Here is a 16,457-nt window from a genome sequence, read left to right as displayed (position 1 = left end):
TTGTTCATTCATCGCTGACATGACTGAGATCTCATGAGTTGAATGAATAGCTTAAACAACTAGATTAACAAAAATAAACTAATACAAATAATAAACCACAATACCAAATATAACCAGTACACCCAGAGAAGGACCCCAAAATCATGTTTCTGTTTCTTGTTTTTCCTCCTGATTATACTGGTTAATATGTATAAAAAATATCATAATATCCATAAAGCATCTATTTTTCTCTATAAAAGGTGATGCTTCAACACTAAGTGTAACGTACGAATCTGAATCTTTCAATCACCATCAGGTCATATATTCAAATGTTATGTTCAGAAAAGTTAACAGAGCAGTAAGGTACAAAACAGAGATCACTGTACATCTGAGTGCCGCTGTCATTAATTGGCTGTTACATGTACCGCGTGTCTGGCGAGCAGACGGCGGGAGGAAGCTGTGCTGTTTAACACAGACTGGATCGATGAAGAGTGCAGATGAGATTGAGGAATTAAGTGGCAGTGAGAAGTGGACCAGTGGAGTGGGAGGGGCGGTCATCCTGGGCCCGTCCCCGGGGAGGAAAAGCATGTCTCTGCAGTCACGCGTGTCTGTCCCCTCCCCCTTTATTGGTTTGCCTGGCTCTCCCCTGTGGGACGGTCCCATTCACTTCATCAGGGCTGATTACTTTACACTGCACTGCACAACACTGCCATCTTCTGGCAGAGGCAGAATGCCTTTAAAAGGTGTGGCCATCTGTTTCCTACATCTTCTTTTTTAAAGACAGCGTCTTAGCTACTGTAAGGACAAGCAGTGAACACTAAACCATTTTACCGGTCTGTAGATGCTTATTTAAGCACTTAGTAAGCATTCATTCATGTCTTCCACTCTTATAAACTTGTGTTCTGAACCCTAGTGTGATGCCCATCTACACCAAGAAGATCTTATATACCATGAGAGAAGTATTCATTGATAACCCCATTCGTCTCAATGGCAGTGGCTCAGCTGTGGCGCTCAGCGCTGGATGTATGATGCCATCTTCATGAACAAAGGATAAATAGTTCACCTTCAAAATGAAAATTCTGTCATTATTTACATTCCCTCTTATCTTTTCAAACCTGTGTGATTTTCTTTCTTCTGCAGAAGACCCCATTTTCATTTTGAAGATGAACTATTCCTTTAAGCCACACGGAGTGACTGATCACATGACATGTACATTAAAGGTACTTTTAGTTGACGGCCTGCTTAAAGCCTCAAAAAAGAAATTATTCATTAAATATTTGTGCTTTATACATTGTGGCTTAAAAAAATCACAACAATACACGCCAATAAAGAGTATCAACTAGCATGGGCTAGCATCCTTAACTAACTAGCCATGCCATGACTCCTTTAATCTTGGCAACATTTTAAGCATGGGATAATGTACATACAGACAGTTGTTATCACAAAATAAAGCCCCACATGGTGATCAGGGATATCATATCCTACTAATGGGTTTGTGGTGGCTAGATGAAGACTATCCTGCTTATACTGCTACTCTGCAACATCCAATCTACCAGAGCTGAATATTATCTTATATTCTTTAAAAAACTATCTTGACTATTATCATCCCTGGGGTAAACAACCTTTATAATGAATGTGAAGGATGTTCCAGTCTGGACTGGGTTCACCTGAGCTCCACATCTGCCCTCCCATTTTGTGAACGCATCATGCCATTGCTCTCAAGCATAAAGTTGAATAAAATTGCCATCAATTGGACTGTAGCAGCGTCACCTCAAATCATCATCTTTCATTATACATGACTTCAGTTTGGTTTGCAGTGGTGTATGAATTTGTGTGTTCACAAACCTGAGTTGACCAGTTCCTGCTCCATGACCCCACAGCCCAGCACCTCCAGCCAATCACCTTGAAAGCGCACCTCCATCTCAAAGGAGGGGTGTGTGAAGGGGAAGTAGCAGTCCACCCAGCGGATTTCCAAATCTGAAACACGAGAACAAACAGATGGAGAGCTGGACCAAAGAAGCGAAGATGCAAAGTGTGAATAGCGCAGGATTCCTACCTTCACCGAAAAGGTGTCGCGTGAGACGTGTGAGTGTCTGTTTCAGATCGAACTCCACGAGTTTGACAGCCTCCAGTGTGTGTGTTTCCTGTTTCTGATGTGTATGGTGACCAGCACGCTCAAACAGCGACAGGTCCTCACCATTCTCCACTTTGGCGAAAAGCTAAAAGGTAAGTCGTAAAGGAAAAAGTTCACCCAAAAAACTATGATTAGAGTATGGATGCCCTTAAATTTACCACAGTATAAACAAAAATCTATGGTATTTTGATTTCAATGCTTGTCATTTTTGGAGCGTGACAGTCCATTCTCTGTGTTTGGAACAATGTGAAGGTGACTAAATGCTGACAAAACCTTCATTTTGCAATTCCACCTGTTTTAACAAGCGGTCTCAAACTTTCACGTTCAGTTGCATTCCCAGAAAGATTGCATTATGATTTCATCATGATATCTGTGCAACACCTCAACATCCTATTCATTAAAACATTGCATTCATTCATTGCTATAAATACGCTTCCCTACGTCACGCAAATAGGGCAGATAAAGATCCCAACCTCATGGTTTGAGAAAAGTCGTACTCCCTCCATCTGGTGAAAAACCGGATAGTGACTGGAGTCTATCTCATCTCGCCTATACACATCTCCAGCCAGAAGGAAGCAGTCGAGCCCCGAGCTCACCAGCTCTTTTTGATGGGCGGAGGTGTGCGCCCGCAGCATGTGCGCGCGGTTCAGGTAGTAATTGTCTCCTTTTTTTCGACTAGGATGGTCTGGAGGAATGAGCAAGCTGTCAAAGTTTTGCTCCACCGTCACTACCGGGCTGAGATTGTCATGTACCGAAAAGCGCGGGTTTCCCGAGCGGCCCACGTAAGACTGGTAGAAATGGTCTTTGATGCGTTCTTTAATAAGCCACAAGGGATGGTGCGGACGGTTGTGCAACTGGCAGCCAACTTTAGATAAGACTTTCGCTGTCACGTTGGTCATGTCATCTCGCGGGTAGACATGTCCCAGAACTTCGACAGAGTTTGGGCAAATTCTGGGCTGAGGGGAGCCATCTGTGGACAGCCCCCTGAAGGGCAGGAGTCTGTGGGATACAGCAAGGGCATCGGTCTGTCGACAGTTTGACGGCCGATGGCGGGTTGTGTGTTGGAGGAATGGGAGGAGAGTGAAAGATCTACAGTATAATCTCATAGTAGATGGTCCATAAGTCTGCAAGGAGAAAAGCAGAATAATATAAGTTAATGAATCATCTTTTTACATTTCTGTTTCAAAGTGATAAAAAGTTAGTGGTTGTTAGGAATGGAACAGGACTGTAGAGTAGTCATCCACCAAACTGTCCAAACAATAAGTGATGCCAACAAGTGAAGCTGTCAAGATTGGTGCATTAGGGGGCGATCACACAGAACGTGCTGCTTTTTCAGTGACTTAATGAAAAGAGCATCATGCAGCATTTTTATGTTGCTGGGCAACAACCGAAACAGCTGTACTGTCAGTCAAGGACTGAAGCGCGAGCCCTCTAGTTGCCAGTAACTGTCATATTAGCTGAAACTCCCTGCTAACTGAAAACAATTCAAAAGAGGCGCGTATCACAGCAAAAGACGCGTTCTGTCTGATCAGGCCCTTATTTATTCTATTTTATTCATTTAGTGTTTTAGACTTCATGTTTAAGACAAACCATTAACGCTGCAATCTGTACGTTTTGTAAAACATAATGTCGTTAAGCATGTACATAAACAAATCAGTCAATTTGGCATAATTTGACTTTAATTTACGTAAAGAAAAGTACCTAAAGTAACCTGAAATTTTATGTTTCAAACAGAGATTGCGATAAAGTGCAGTTTGCAGCCTTAAAGGGATAGAAAATGTAAATTATGTCATCATTTGCGTACCATCAAGTTGTTTGAAACATTGTAAATGGTGACAGCATTTTTTGGGGGTTAACTATCCCTTTAACAAAGTTGAAATTAATGAAACGTTAAGTGATTTTATACTGAATTACACATATTCTCCATCCCTAAAGACACGTCTGCCTTCCCAATGAAAACAAAATGATTCACTGGTCGATAGCGTTCTTTGATTTTCTAAAAGAACGTATATAACTTTTTTACAACATTGTTTTCACTGTGTTTAATCAAGCGCTGCAGCTATAACCATCAAAGCGCCACTTTTGTAATCAATTCACCACCTTCAACAACACATTTCAAGATAATTACTGTCCAGCTTCATAACATCTGCCGTAAGCAGTGTTCCCTTTGTGATTGCATAATCCATTTCGTTCGCAGGACTCTGATGGTTGCAATAAAAGCGTACGGTTATTTAAGAGGACTCGTTTGTCTAGTATCTGTCAGTTACATTATTCGTATGCGTTTCATCGCTGTCCGATGAAGAAAAATCATGAATCTAAATTACCTCCTTATTCCTACTCCAAATAAAGAAATACATAACCCAACGCACACTTTCACAACTCAATCTATTTCAACTGGTAAAATCATGTCGGCTCACCGGACGCGACACGACAAAATGAAACACATTAGAATCCATTTTAATTAATAATTTTGTCCACGATGGATGCGACGTGAGAATCCCTTTAGAATAAGCCGAGTGTCATGTCGCGTCGGTCGCGTCCGGTGTGAACACGGTGTAACATTTTCTCCTCATTAAATAGGACATTCGAGTGCAAACAGTGCTTTGTGTTGACTTTTAGCCAGAGTATTTGAACAGTAAACCTAGACTAGTGGATTTTGAAATGTGTAGTTTAGCACATCTTCAACACAAATATGAAGCTAGTGTAGATACAGTGGCACGTTAAAAGCATATGCATGAACTCTCATGTCATTTCCTGCCAGCCGCTGTAAAAGGCTTTCGGTTCTCCCCAGATTGCTCTGCCAGCAGATGCTGATGTACTTAACAATGGATGTTCCCGGGAACGCTGGGCCCTTTGTGGAGCGGTGCGAGATTTAGATTACATTACACGGATGTCAGACGAGTTCACGCGCAAGGGACTCAACTTCAGACATCCTCCGTGAGATGCAACGTGCCTGTTTGAACACGTGACACAGGAGGAGAGACCCTGGGAGACAGCTGATGGAAATAACAGGTGAGAGCTCACGTCCGCACAAACAGAGAGACAAGGCACAGCTTGCTTTTTTTGGTACCGAACGCACATTAAAGTGAGAGCTGATAACAGTCACGTTCCGCGTTGAAACCCTGGTGTCATTAGACATTGGAGATGTGATTTATTGGAGGAGCAGCATCATTGCGTGTGGTCTCTCATTGGCCCATTTGATTTTAGCAACAAATATTGCATATTTTATAGCCAAGCCATATATGTGCCGCACCAGATCTTCTTCTGAATACCAAAGAAGACATTTTGAAGAAAGTTGGTTGCCAAACAATATTGCCCCTTATTGACTTCCATTCTATGGACACAAAACCACACAGTCATTTCTCAAAATATCTTCTTTTGTGTTTCACAGAAGAATGAGTCATGCACAGGTTTGAGTGACATGAGGATGAATAAATGAACAGAATTTTTATTTTTGGTAAACTTTCAGAAACTTTCACCTCAGTATCTAGCAGGCTGCAGGTTTGGTTCAGGTGCCGGCTGCGCTCAGGACACAGGGGAGAACAGCGCTGTATTTATCTCACACTAACAGTTCTTTCTCTCAGGCCAGCGCAAATATTTGCCTCGGCCAAGCAATATTTTATGAGGGTGAGGAAAAGTTGTGACTCATTTTTTTTCTTCAGTCATCACTCTTCCTCGCTCTCTTTGGCGAGCGGCACAAAACAGAAGAATTGTCAAGCAGTGAAACTTATGATCTTACAAGTACACATGCATGCTGTCAGGGGTAAGAGTGTTGTGTTGAGTCACACGTATAAAAGATGTGTTGCACTGCAGAGCCGATGCAGTATGACAGTGTTTAAGATGCTGCACCGGGTAAAACCATTGTTTTGCCACTGTACCACAGATGGGTGTCATTGAGACCAACCAACTTCACTATATTCATATAAAAAACATGACAGTGCAAACACATGTAGTGTACATACTTTATTTTAATTGTGTTATAGTGTAAATATATATTTAAGTACATGTACTTATAGGCCCATTTAAACAGACAAGGTTTAAGGCTAGTCCCAGACTAAAATGAATGTGTGACTTGTTTTAACTGAATATAACTTGTTCAGACATATCTTTAAATATAACAGTGCCATTGTTTTGTCTCGAGATGTACACCAGTAATGTATTCTTCTAAGGTATTTTTATAAATGTGAAAAAAATATCATAATTCAACTAAGGCATAGTCCTGGTTTAAGCTAAGCCGTGTCTGTGAAACCAGGCCATAGGTTAAATTACATGTTTGCATAATTTATATTATATGCTACAGTAAATACATGTTTAACAAAGGTTCCTTAAAGTTAAGTGTTAACCGTTTGCCTGTCTGTCACCATCTCTGTTTGGAACATAAAATTGCATGTTACTTTATGTTTAAGCGAGTGAAAGCCAAATGATGTCAAACATGATATTTTCCCTGAAATTGTCCCCAAAAGATCAAATTATAAATCATGATTTTAAGTGTACTGTTGTATGGAGTGAGAAAAGAAGATTGTTGTGGTTGCACCCGAATTCGGTCCCTTTTTCATTCGGCCACTCATTTATTTAGTTCCCTATATTGCAAATGCTAAATGGTCCGATATATGGGGAAGAAGTGAATAAAATTGAGAGAGTGATTTCGGAACTGACGTATAGCCTACGTCTGACTGTCTTGTCATAAACATGACTTGTCATAATCATAAAGCTTTTGCTTATATTACACCTTATTTGTCACTTTTATTGTGTTTGTTTATAATAACAAAACAACTGCTAGATCAAGTTTATTTACAAATATGTTTATTAAGTCTATTAAATTTGCTTAAAACACAACTATCTATCACATTAACTTAATCTGTTTATTGTTTAAAAGTAGAAAATAACTCAACAAAAATAAACACAAGTGTATAAACAAACTTTTGTGGTGTTAACTTTCAGTTTCCTCCAGGTGATTTTAATCAGGCAGTCGACTCATGTTGTTGTATCATAGGAAATAGTGAATTAGTGAATGAACACTCAAAATCTGACTGCATTGTGGGTAAACAGTAAGAAACGAATGTAGACAATGACTTGTTCATTCAGAATTCCGACAACGCAACAAAATGTCAGATATTTTTCTTTTAAGTTCATGTGCCCTCATAATCCTTAATCAAAAATATTAACCTCCCCCCTCGAAACAACCTCTCCTCACTTCCTGTCACATGTAACGGCATAAAAGATTAATTTCTGCCTGGGAAAAGATTACAGCAATGAGGGATTGACAACGATCCAGTAAGTTCAAGATTGATGAAATCAAGTCACCACCTACATTTTTTTCTCATTTCAGGACCGTCACACTCGGAAAATACTGCTACTTCTGTTTCATGCCATTATATATATATATATATTTATATACGCATGTTCAATTTAAAGCACCTTAGTATAGATGATTTTCATGGTTATTTATGGAAGTAGAAATATTGCGTTATTATTGCGTTATACAAATCTGCGGGTCAGTTCGTGGCACGTTATCGGTTTATTTCATGCACACTTTAAATGGGATAAACGTGATTATAGTGTTTAAATGTTTTCTTACGATTGACATAGGGCATGTTTTACTACAATTTAATTGCATTATTTTGATTCAGGAATTGTGTTTTTTGTTGATTTTAACCAGTGCTCGAATTGAAGGGGGACTGGGGGGATCCGGGACCCCCATAAGGCATTAGGGACCCCCCATAAGAAGTAAAAAATAGACTTAGAGGGGTCCCACAGATATTTTTATTTGAGTAAAAATGATAATGACAAATGTGATTAAATTCATGCTATCGATATTGTAAATTTCGTGAATTAATTATTTACAATAATTTATATTAAGTTTGTTTATGGGCTGGTTGTCATGTCTCTTTAAATTTAAAACAACCCGCCCCACGTGTAAAGACAGCTAAACCTAGGAGACCGTTGCATTCAAACAAGTCCTTTGGAAGAAACATTATAATCATAAAGTTTCAATCATCCAGTTGTTCTTAGGGAAAATAGTAAATACTAACTTGGTAATGCTAGAATTATTCTGTTGGGCGTACGCTACTGTTCAAAAGTCATTTCTGTTCACCAAGCCGGCATTGATTTGATCCAAAAAACAGTAAAAGAAGCCTGTTCTTTATGTAAGCCTGTATTTTATAAATAGTATATAGTTTCCCCCCATAAGACTTGGTTTCATTCGAGCACTGATTTTAACCCTTAAAGCTCCTAAAAGCTGCATCTTTAAAGAAATGTGTGTAGCACAGTTTGTGCATCCAAGTCGATTTAATTGCTCCACTGTCTGTTGATTTAATCAGTTAATAAAAAGCCATAAAATGAATTATGTTCTTAAATTCAATCTAACGTGGAAACATTTTTCACTCAAGCAAGTTTCTGGCCAACACTTACAATTTTGCCACCCATACCCATAATAATTTAGCTAAAATATAACCCTCGTATACTTACACCCTGTATTTCAAAGCAATAAATGCATGTTTGGGGCAGGTTTGTGTCCACACTTCAGGACTATTTTGGTTTGTGGTGTGATAGGGACACCAGACTAGATAATACGAGAAGGCCAACATCTGAACTATTACACCAACAGTGCAACGTAAGTAGACTGTATTAATTAGACCCGTCGAGCGAGCTCAGAGGTTAATGAAGTCACTCTCATGTTCCTGTACCTGATCACATCTGCTTCTCGGTGTGTGCTGGGGTGTCAAAGGTCATCCACCCACCTGCAAAAGCCCAGCATGAATGCAGCCAGGTGCACTATTTTTACCCCCGTGCGAAAGACTTTTCTCAAAAGTTTCAACCTCGTTGCAAAGTCAAAAACTGGAGAAGCCTGTCATACTGTGGTCTGATGGGTTTATGGATTGTCATGCGCACGATATGCGATGGTAGTACGGGCGTTGAGAATGATGTGAACAATTGATTTAACAGAGTCTGGTTCTGAGCTTCACACTGAATGGAATGAAGACCGCAATACCGCTTAGACACATACTGCAGTTGAGATAATGTCAATACTGAAAAGCGTACAGGAAAAGTACAAAAACAGTCAGACAGCATGCAATGGAATGGAACAGCATGTTGAACGCAGATGCGCATGTAACGCTCACGCTCAGTATTGCTCTACACCAGAGTTTTCCCATTACAGATATTTCTTTCATAGCACTATTGGGAAAATAATACATGCTTATCCATAATTTTTCAAGTAATTCAAAGTAAACAGACACCAATAACATAAAATAAAATAATTATTAAGTCTACAGCAAATGCTTAATAAGCACATGACGCATGTCCCTCCAACGACGTGCTGAAATTATTATTTGACTTGACAAACTTACAGTAACGCAACTGCGAAATATGTCGTCTGATGCATCGCCCCAGAAAAAATAGCTCCGATGCAACATAAGAACATGATTTGTTCACCCCCTGGGGTAGTGAAGAGGTGGTGTGAAAATGAGGACAGATGATTTCAGGTGATAAATACGATTGTAATGTCAAGTCGAGCTAATTATTCCTTTTCTTGTTTAAATATACCAAAGTTAGTGTTTTGTGACTTTGAATGTGTTCATTTTAAGGCAATCGGTATAGTTTTGCACCGGTTCTCAACTTCTGTGCTGGGACACTCAGCACTGAACATTTGGTAAAGCTCTGTTGCCTGACACAATCAGTTCAGTTTGTGGATCTCTTGGGTGTCAGATGCGTTAAATAAGGGAAATATACAAAATGTGAAGTACTGTGAGTCCCCAGCAGCATGGATGAGATTCATGAGAAAGCACATAATCGTAGTCCTTTAAATTGTCAAATTCAGCATATGCAGATTCAGAAATAGGTAAAGGAATGAAATCTCAATATTCAATAACATACTATAAATCAGTAATAAAATAAGAGATGAAATGCATCATAAACCATTGCATCATCCAATATACACGGTCCCCTTTTCAGATGTTCAATCAAGTGGAAGAAAATGAGAAGTAAATAAAAATATAAAATCTTGCTCAAGCAGCAATAAAAGCACAGTGGAAAATAAATCCTGACTGAGGTTGTCATAATTATTGTATAAAGGTGTTAATACCAAATATGGATCTTATATAAACAGTCTATGGTAGTATTGGTCCGGCTAAATAATTCATCAGTATCAACTGTGTTGACTTGAGCAAATGACAAATGTGTCATTTGATTTCTCATAATGATGACATTGATATTTCCAAAATCAAAAATGATAATTTACATTAAAATAAGAAGCAATTTTTTTAAGCTATGTATATATCAACATTAAATCATTCACCCTGCTTTCAAAATATCACCACTGGTGAATAAACAATGGGGTCATAATGGTTGCATTATTATGAATAAATATAATATGATACGCAAATAAATCTATAATATAATCTATAAAATAAATAAATAATAAATATAAAAAATCTATAAAATAAAATCTTTTAGATCCACATATGCACAAAAAGCAAACCATAAATATATGCTAGTCTACCACAATAGGAATGGAATTCCCAAATAAATAGAATGAGATTTGCACATTTTTTTTACAGATATATTTTAATGGTATTCATTTAGGGGTCGCTTTCGGTGCATTTGTAAATTGCAGCATGCATTTGTTGATTAGTGCACACATTTGTGGATCGTTCTCTGTGCATTTGTGGATTTTTAAATATTTCTATCATCAAGAGGTCCACAAAATCCACAAATAGGTGGACTCCGCCCACTATCTAATCAAGCCGATAGGGAAACTTCTGCTTTTGTTGACCAGTAGGGCACGATCATGCTTCAGTCAATCACGTTTGCCTTACACTAAGATTCAGGGTGCAAACATGGCAGTCTTAATGCATGATACTAAGAAATGAGAATGGCTTCTTCTTCAGTCTACTCAGTAATGATTGGTTTAGTTTATATGCATTCTCTGTATGTTACTAACAAACGACTGAAACGTTTATGACTGCGTGCACAGACTGGGGTGGACAATCCCACTGATATGGTCTGCTGCCAGCCAGCAGTTACATTGTCTTTAAAATAAAGATTTTCCAAATCACATTTAATAAACTCTCCTTATTATTCGTAAACATTTACTCAGTAATTTTGAATCCATGTCATTGAGTGCAGCTGTGACACGTCACAGGAGACCTGGCCCTCCCGGCTGAGACTAGGTTTTTTTCTCCATTTATTTATCATTGGAGTGTGGGTTCCTCGCCACAGGGCCATGTTGGCTTGCTCACCAGTAGACTGCTATATAAGATTAGCTTAAAGGTTCGGTAAGTTAAGTTAACATTGCTTTATTAGAATGATCTTACTTCTACAAACACCATGCAGTTGTGACGTGTTCAATGTTACGGTTCACGTTGTTGTCATTTGGACGTTTTGTGAATGGCGGCTCTGCCTACGATTTACGAATTCTGCCGTACTGTTCATTGAGTTAACCTGTAGCAGGTTTTCAAATGCTCCTTTAAAGGAGATCACTAGTAGAGACGAGGAAGCTTCTTCGGGTTCTGGACTAGGATTTTTTGTCATTGTTTTGAGCACTTTGACATCACATCACAAGGGCAAAGCTGATGCTGATGTTTTCAGAAATAATGTTATTGTTGTGTTTATGCTTACTTTTAAGCTTAATAAAGCCTTTTTCTATTGAGCTATGTGTTTGTCCCTCCTTTAGTTGCTTCCCTAAGAGGCAGGAGTTGTAACAGTCAGCGAAAGGGGGACGTTACCTGATTGGCTTGAGTAGATAGTGGGCCCCTGGCGGAGTCCAGATTTTTTGTGGATTGTGTGCACGTCTTGACCATGGAAATGTTTTGCGATCTACAAATGCATGCACTGATCCACAATGGCGTGCTGCAATTAACAAATGCACAGAAGGCATTCGGGCAGATCAGTCCGCAAATCTGGAACAGATCCAGAGAAGGTAAGTGAGAGTGAATTTGTGGATTTCAAAATGTTTGTGAAACATTTATTTGCGGATCATAGTATATTTATTCAGAATAATGCAACAATTCTGACCCAATAATTTTTTTTTTGATTAACTATGTGATATGTGGAGGATATTCACATAAAGTGTTCCCACCAGTGTGCCATGGCCTATTTTAATGTCAAACTTAGCCAATGCTCATCAAAAAGTTTCCCACTATTGGTGAAACTCCTTTTGCCAAGATTTTCTAAATTTCTCTGGTCGTGTTCCACATAAACCACAAACCAGTGCAGTGTTCAAGCTGACCACAATCCATTACTTCTACAGACATTTCCACAAGGAATCCCCTAGCTAGACCCCAATTTGTCATCGTACCCGACTACTTTTCAAACACCAAAAATCCAAATGTCATTGAGAGCTTTAAGGTTTCAGGAACATGAAAGCGGGATCTGTAGGGATCAACCAGATTCAGTAAATCATGTGTGAAGCAGTCTAGTCTCTACAGTCAGTGAGGTGAAAGCATCTCTAGAGTTCCTCATGTTCACTTCCCCATACATCAACTAACAGATTAGCTGCAACATAATGCTTAAGCTAACAGTGTGAAGCCGGATGTAATTTTATGAGATTTCTGTCCAGGTGACTAATTGTGGTTAAAACCCCCAGAAAGAACCAAATAATAAGCTGACTCACTGCACTTAAAAGTTTAGAAAAATCATTCTCGTGGGCAATTACAAGACCATTTATCAAAGCAACAGAGATTCGCACATTCTCATGACAACGTAGTTTTTAGTTTTTAGCAAGCCTGTTTCTACTAAAAATACCGTAGACTTCATAAACCATGCATGACTAGGGAAAGAATTTGACAAGAATCTTCTAATTGTAATGGGAGGAAAACACAAATGCGATTTCTCTTCAAACCCACACACAACTTTATTTCTTCATTGCTAAAAGTATGTGCAGCCGTTTGGGGGATTTCCACTAAATGTTGGAACACTTTTATTAGAGGTGTGCTATTACTTTTCTCAGTTGTTTGTCTTATTATTTTTATGTATGGTTAAAAAAATCAATTATCAATATCAATAATATTACAATTATTAATAGCTAATTTATAATTTCAAAAAAGAGCAACTTGAAAACTTATCGGACCTGTGGGTGCCAGACCCCCAGTTAACTTCTGGTTTGTGATTAGCTAGTGCATAATAATATAACTATTTATATTTTATATAATGTATGATCACATTAATATATATTATCAATTTACTGTTTAATAATTGCATTAAATAAAGATTTGTTGAATTTTGTTGTATGTTTATTTAAACAATTTGTTGAATGGGACCTGTAGTTTTGACACATGTATCAGTGGTTTAATTACCAACATTCTCCAAAATATCTGCTTTCGTGTTCTGCAGAAGAAAGAAAGTCATAAAGGTTTAAGATAACAAGGTTTGAATGAGTAAATAATCATAAAATATTTTTTTATGGTACATTATGGGAGGTTTTCCGGGCAGAGTTTAAAACTAGTCCCAGACTGACTCAAAAGTTAGTCCTGGTTTAACCTATTCCCTGTCCGGGAAACCGGCCCAAAGTCATTTGATGATGTGAATGAGTCTTTTCCTGTGGCTGTGAGTCGGTCTCAGCCGAAGCCCCTGTGGAGCCATAATTCACGCCACTCACGGCTTCAGAAGACGGACGCCATCGCAGCGGTGGAGCACCACTCCAAGCACTATCTCAGACTCTGCCAAACACACTCGCACATGACCTGGCACACACACATGCTCGCTCGCAGGCTCAGCTGCAGATAGAGGCGTCAGTCAGTATCACCTACTTTGGGACTAGTGTCGATGGCAAGCAATCCGTAATTAGCTGAGACAGAGACGTTTCATAGAAAGAGAGTAGGCAAAAACTAAACTGTAATGCAACTGTACAGCTTTCAGCATGAAAACATTCAATAAATGCAACATTACAGGTGATCCAAGTGGATTTTTAACTCACTGCAGTGTTATAAATCATGTGCGATACTGCACTCCTGACATTTTGACTATAGAATCAGGCTTTATGTTCTATAACTCTTACCGTCAATTACTGTGTCCTTGTTCATAAATTCAGAGCTCAAAATGCAGTTCAGACAGATGGCGACGCTGCTTGGTGTCTAATGGTGATATATTGTCCTCATTACCATTATGCAAAATTGAAGGTGCCTATGTAAGGTAACATAGGGGTCCTTTATTAGTTGCAATTATATGGTGTGATGATTTTAGACCTCTCTCAGAAAAAAGCTAAATGATAGCCAGAAGCTAATAAACACATTCATAAACCTTCAGTAAAAGTATTAAACTTGTAATTCGTCCCGCACCATTTGTGCTAAAGATATGAATGATACATCAAAATAGTGAAGCTTGTTGAGGACAGATTGTCATTAGAGGTGTGCTATTAATTTTCTCACTTTTAGTATTTTTACCTGTGGTTAATAAAAGCCAAACTGTCAATGACGACGTGCAAAACAGGAACGTCAATCATATCTCAGCACCAGTCTGTTAATTTTTGCAATTATATTTAATTATACATTTAATTATAATTATATGTTGTAGTTTTTATTTTTACGTACTTTAATAATATTAAATATAAAATGTGTTAAATATTTATAGTACAATTTATAACATTTAAATTGTTAATAGTTCATTATAATTATTATTTCTTTTTTAAATTTTGTATTATTTTTATTTTTTTTAAATTGAATGTATTTTTATTTCATAAAATGTATTTTTAATGTTTAGTTATCATTTATTAGTTTTAGTGATTTTAGTGTCCAAACTTTTAAACTTCCTTTACTTTATGTTATTTATTTTTTCTTCAGTTTAAATATTCAAATAATATTTGGGCCTATATTTCTCTTAAAATAAATGTTTTAAAAGTTTCAGTAAACCCTGCTCAGCACTAGAATATCACAGTGACCCAAGGATGGACTCTTGAAACTTTTGACAAGTAAGAAACCTCATAACAACCACCTAGAAACCAGAGCAAAACCTCAGCAACCCCCTTGAGGCACAAGATTTTTCAAACAAGTTCTACAGAAAAGGCAACACGTCTAGTATAAATCTGAACTATAAAAAATTAATAAAGTAATGAAAATAAACATTCTCATTATCATCATGCAACCAATAGTTTCTGTGCAGGTCTTATGCATTCACAAGTAGTCACACGTTAATGCAACTGAAATGATTCCAGGACATCCAGAAGATGGCATGACATTTATTTTTGCTCCGGCTTCTTTTTCCATGCTATTTTGAGAGAGCCAGGCTGGCATGGATCTTGTGCCATACGCCTGTAACCAGGCCTGATTGGCCTGTGTGCTCAGTCACTGTGGGCATCAGTGGATCCATGCGGAGCCAGGTCACCCTCATATGAGCTGGCATCAGAGAGGTCAGATGGCCAGCAAACAGAATTACTAATATGAGACTGTGTACAACAGGTCAAACCAATTTTACAGCATTAAGAAATTATACACCATTTCTTTCTACATTTTAATTCAAGATTCCATGTTGTACAACATTTTTGCACATTGTATGGGAAAGTAATGGGAGAAAAAAGATCAGAAAAGGACCTCCAGTTAGGACTTGAACTTAGGTCAAGCAAGGCTGTAATATTATGTTTAAAAGGAGGGGCCAAAACTACACATTTCAGAATAACATAGCCTTAAATCATTAAACTTGAAAGACGTGTTTTCTTCCATGAAGCAATCTGAATAAACATTAAGGCTTGGTTGTAATTTGCGTTATAATGATGTCCTCAGGTATAATATTCACAGCTTCTTGTAGACAATCAAGAGGTTGCAGTCGTTGGTGGAACCTTTAGATTAGCATCCCAACAGATCACACGCAAGGGCACCATCCAACATGAGCATGCAGCAGTTACCCATCAGAAAGAGCTCGGAAAATCTCCTCAAGGACAGAACCTCCACATCATCATTATGACCCACTGTTGCTAATGTTCCTACCATGTTTCCTCTCTAATGGCAGATAGAAACCCAAAGCAGTTTGAAGGTTACCAGCCGACAAGAGCATGACAAGGACATACAGAGCCATCTGTAATTGGCACCTCAGTGCTGTAATCGCTACATCAGTATGCCACTTCTTGGTTCATGCTCACATCCCTGCTTCTGGATCATTAAGACAGATCATTCCCCTTTCCGGGCTAATCTTCCTATTATCCTACATGCTGGCAACGACTGGTAAGTCATAAGTTATTCATGATGTGTGGGAATTCTCCACTGCATTTGTGATGGACAATAATCATGTGGGTTGTCGTAACGGCATCAAATGACCTGCAAAAGAGGAGACAGCAACAGTGTTGCAATTCTTGGAAAATCAAGAAGAACACTGGTAACGGCTAAGGCCTACAAAACAACATTCTAAATGGATGTTG

The 16,457-nt window shown here is 38.4% G+C and overlaps 1 protein-coding gene across 2 annotated transcripts in view; it reads right to left on the bottom strand.

Annotated features, from left to right (window-relative positions):
• The window catches only part of fars2 (phenylalanyl-tRNA synthetase 2, mitochondrial), a 107,077-nt gene that overhangs the window by 70,345 nt on the left and 20,275 nt on the right, over positions 1 to 16,457 (bottom strand). Inside the window, exons 1-4 of one of the 2 annotated variants that reach the window (XM_056738985.1) lie at positions 5,593 to 5,675; positions 2,587 to 3,237; positions 2,036 to 2,198; positions 1,825 to 1,956 (exon numbers count right to left, since the gene is read on the bottom strand). In XM_056738985.1, the coding sequence (XP_056594963.1) occupies positions 1,825 to 1,956; positions 2,036 to 2,198; positions 2,587 to 3,219 (928 nt within the window). In that variant the 5' untranslated portion in view covers positions 3,220 to 3,237; positions 5,593 to 5,675. Of the gene's footprint in view, positions 1 to 1,824; positions 1,957 to 2,035; positions 2,199 to 2,586; positions 3,238 to 5,592; positions 5,676 to 16,457 lie in introns of those variants that run through there. The other variant, XM_056738986.1, reaches the window with a different exon arrangement.

This window comes from Triplophysa dalaica, chromosome 23 (genome assembly GCF_015846415.1).
Source record: "Triplophysa dalaica isolate WHDGS20190420 chromosome 23, ASM1584641v1, whole genome shotgun sequence".
NCBI lineage: Eukaryota > Metazoa > Chordata > Actinopteri > Cypriniformes > Nemacheilidae > Triplophysa > Triplophysa dalaica.
Note: the sequence above shows the minus strand (reverse complement) of the source record. Positions and strands in the feature narration are given on the sequence as shown.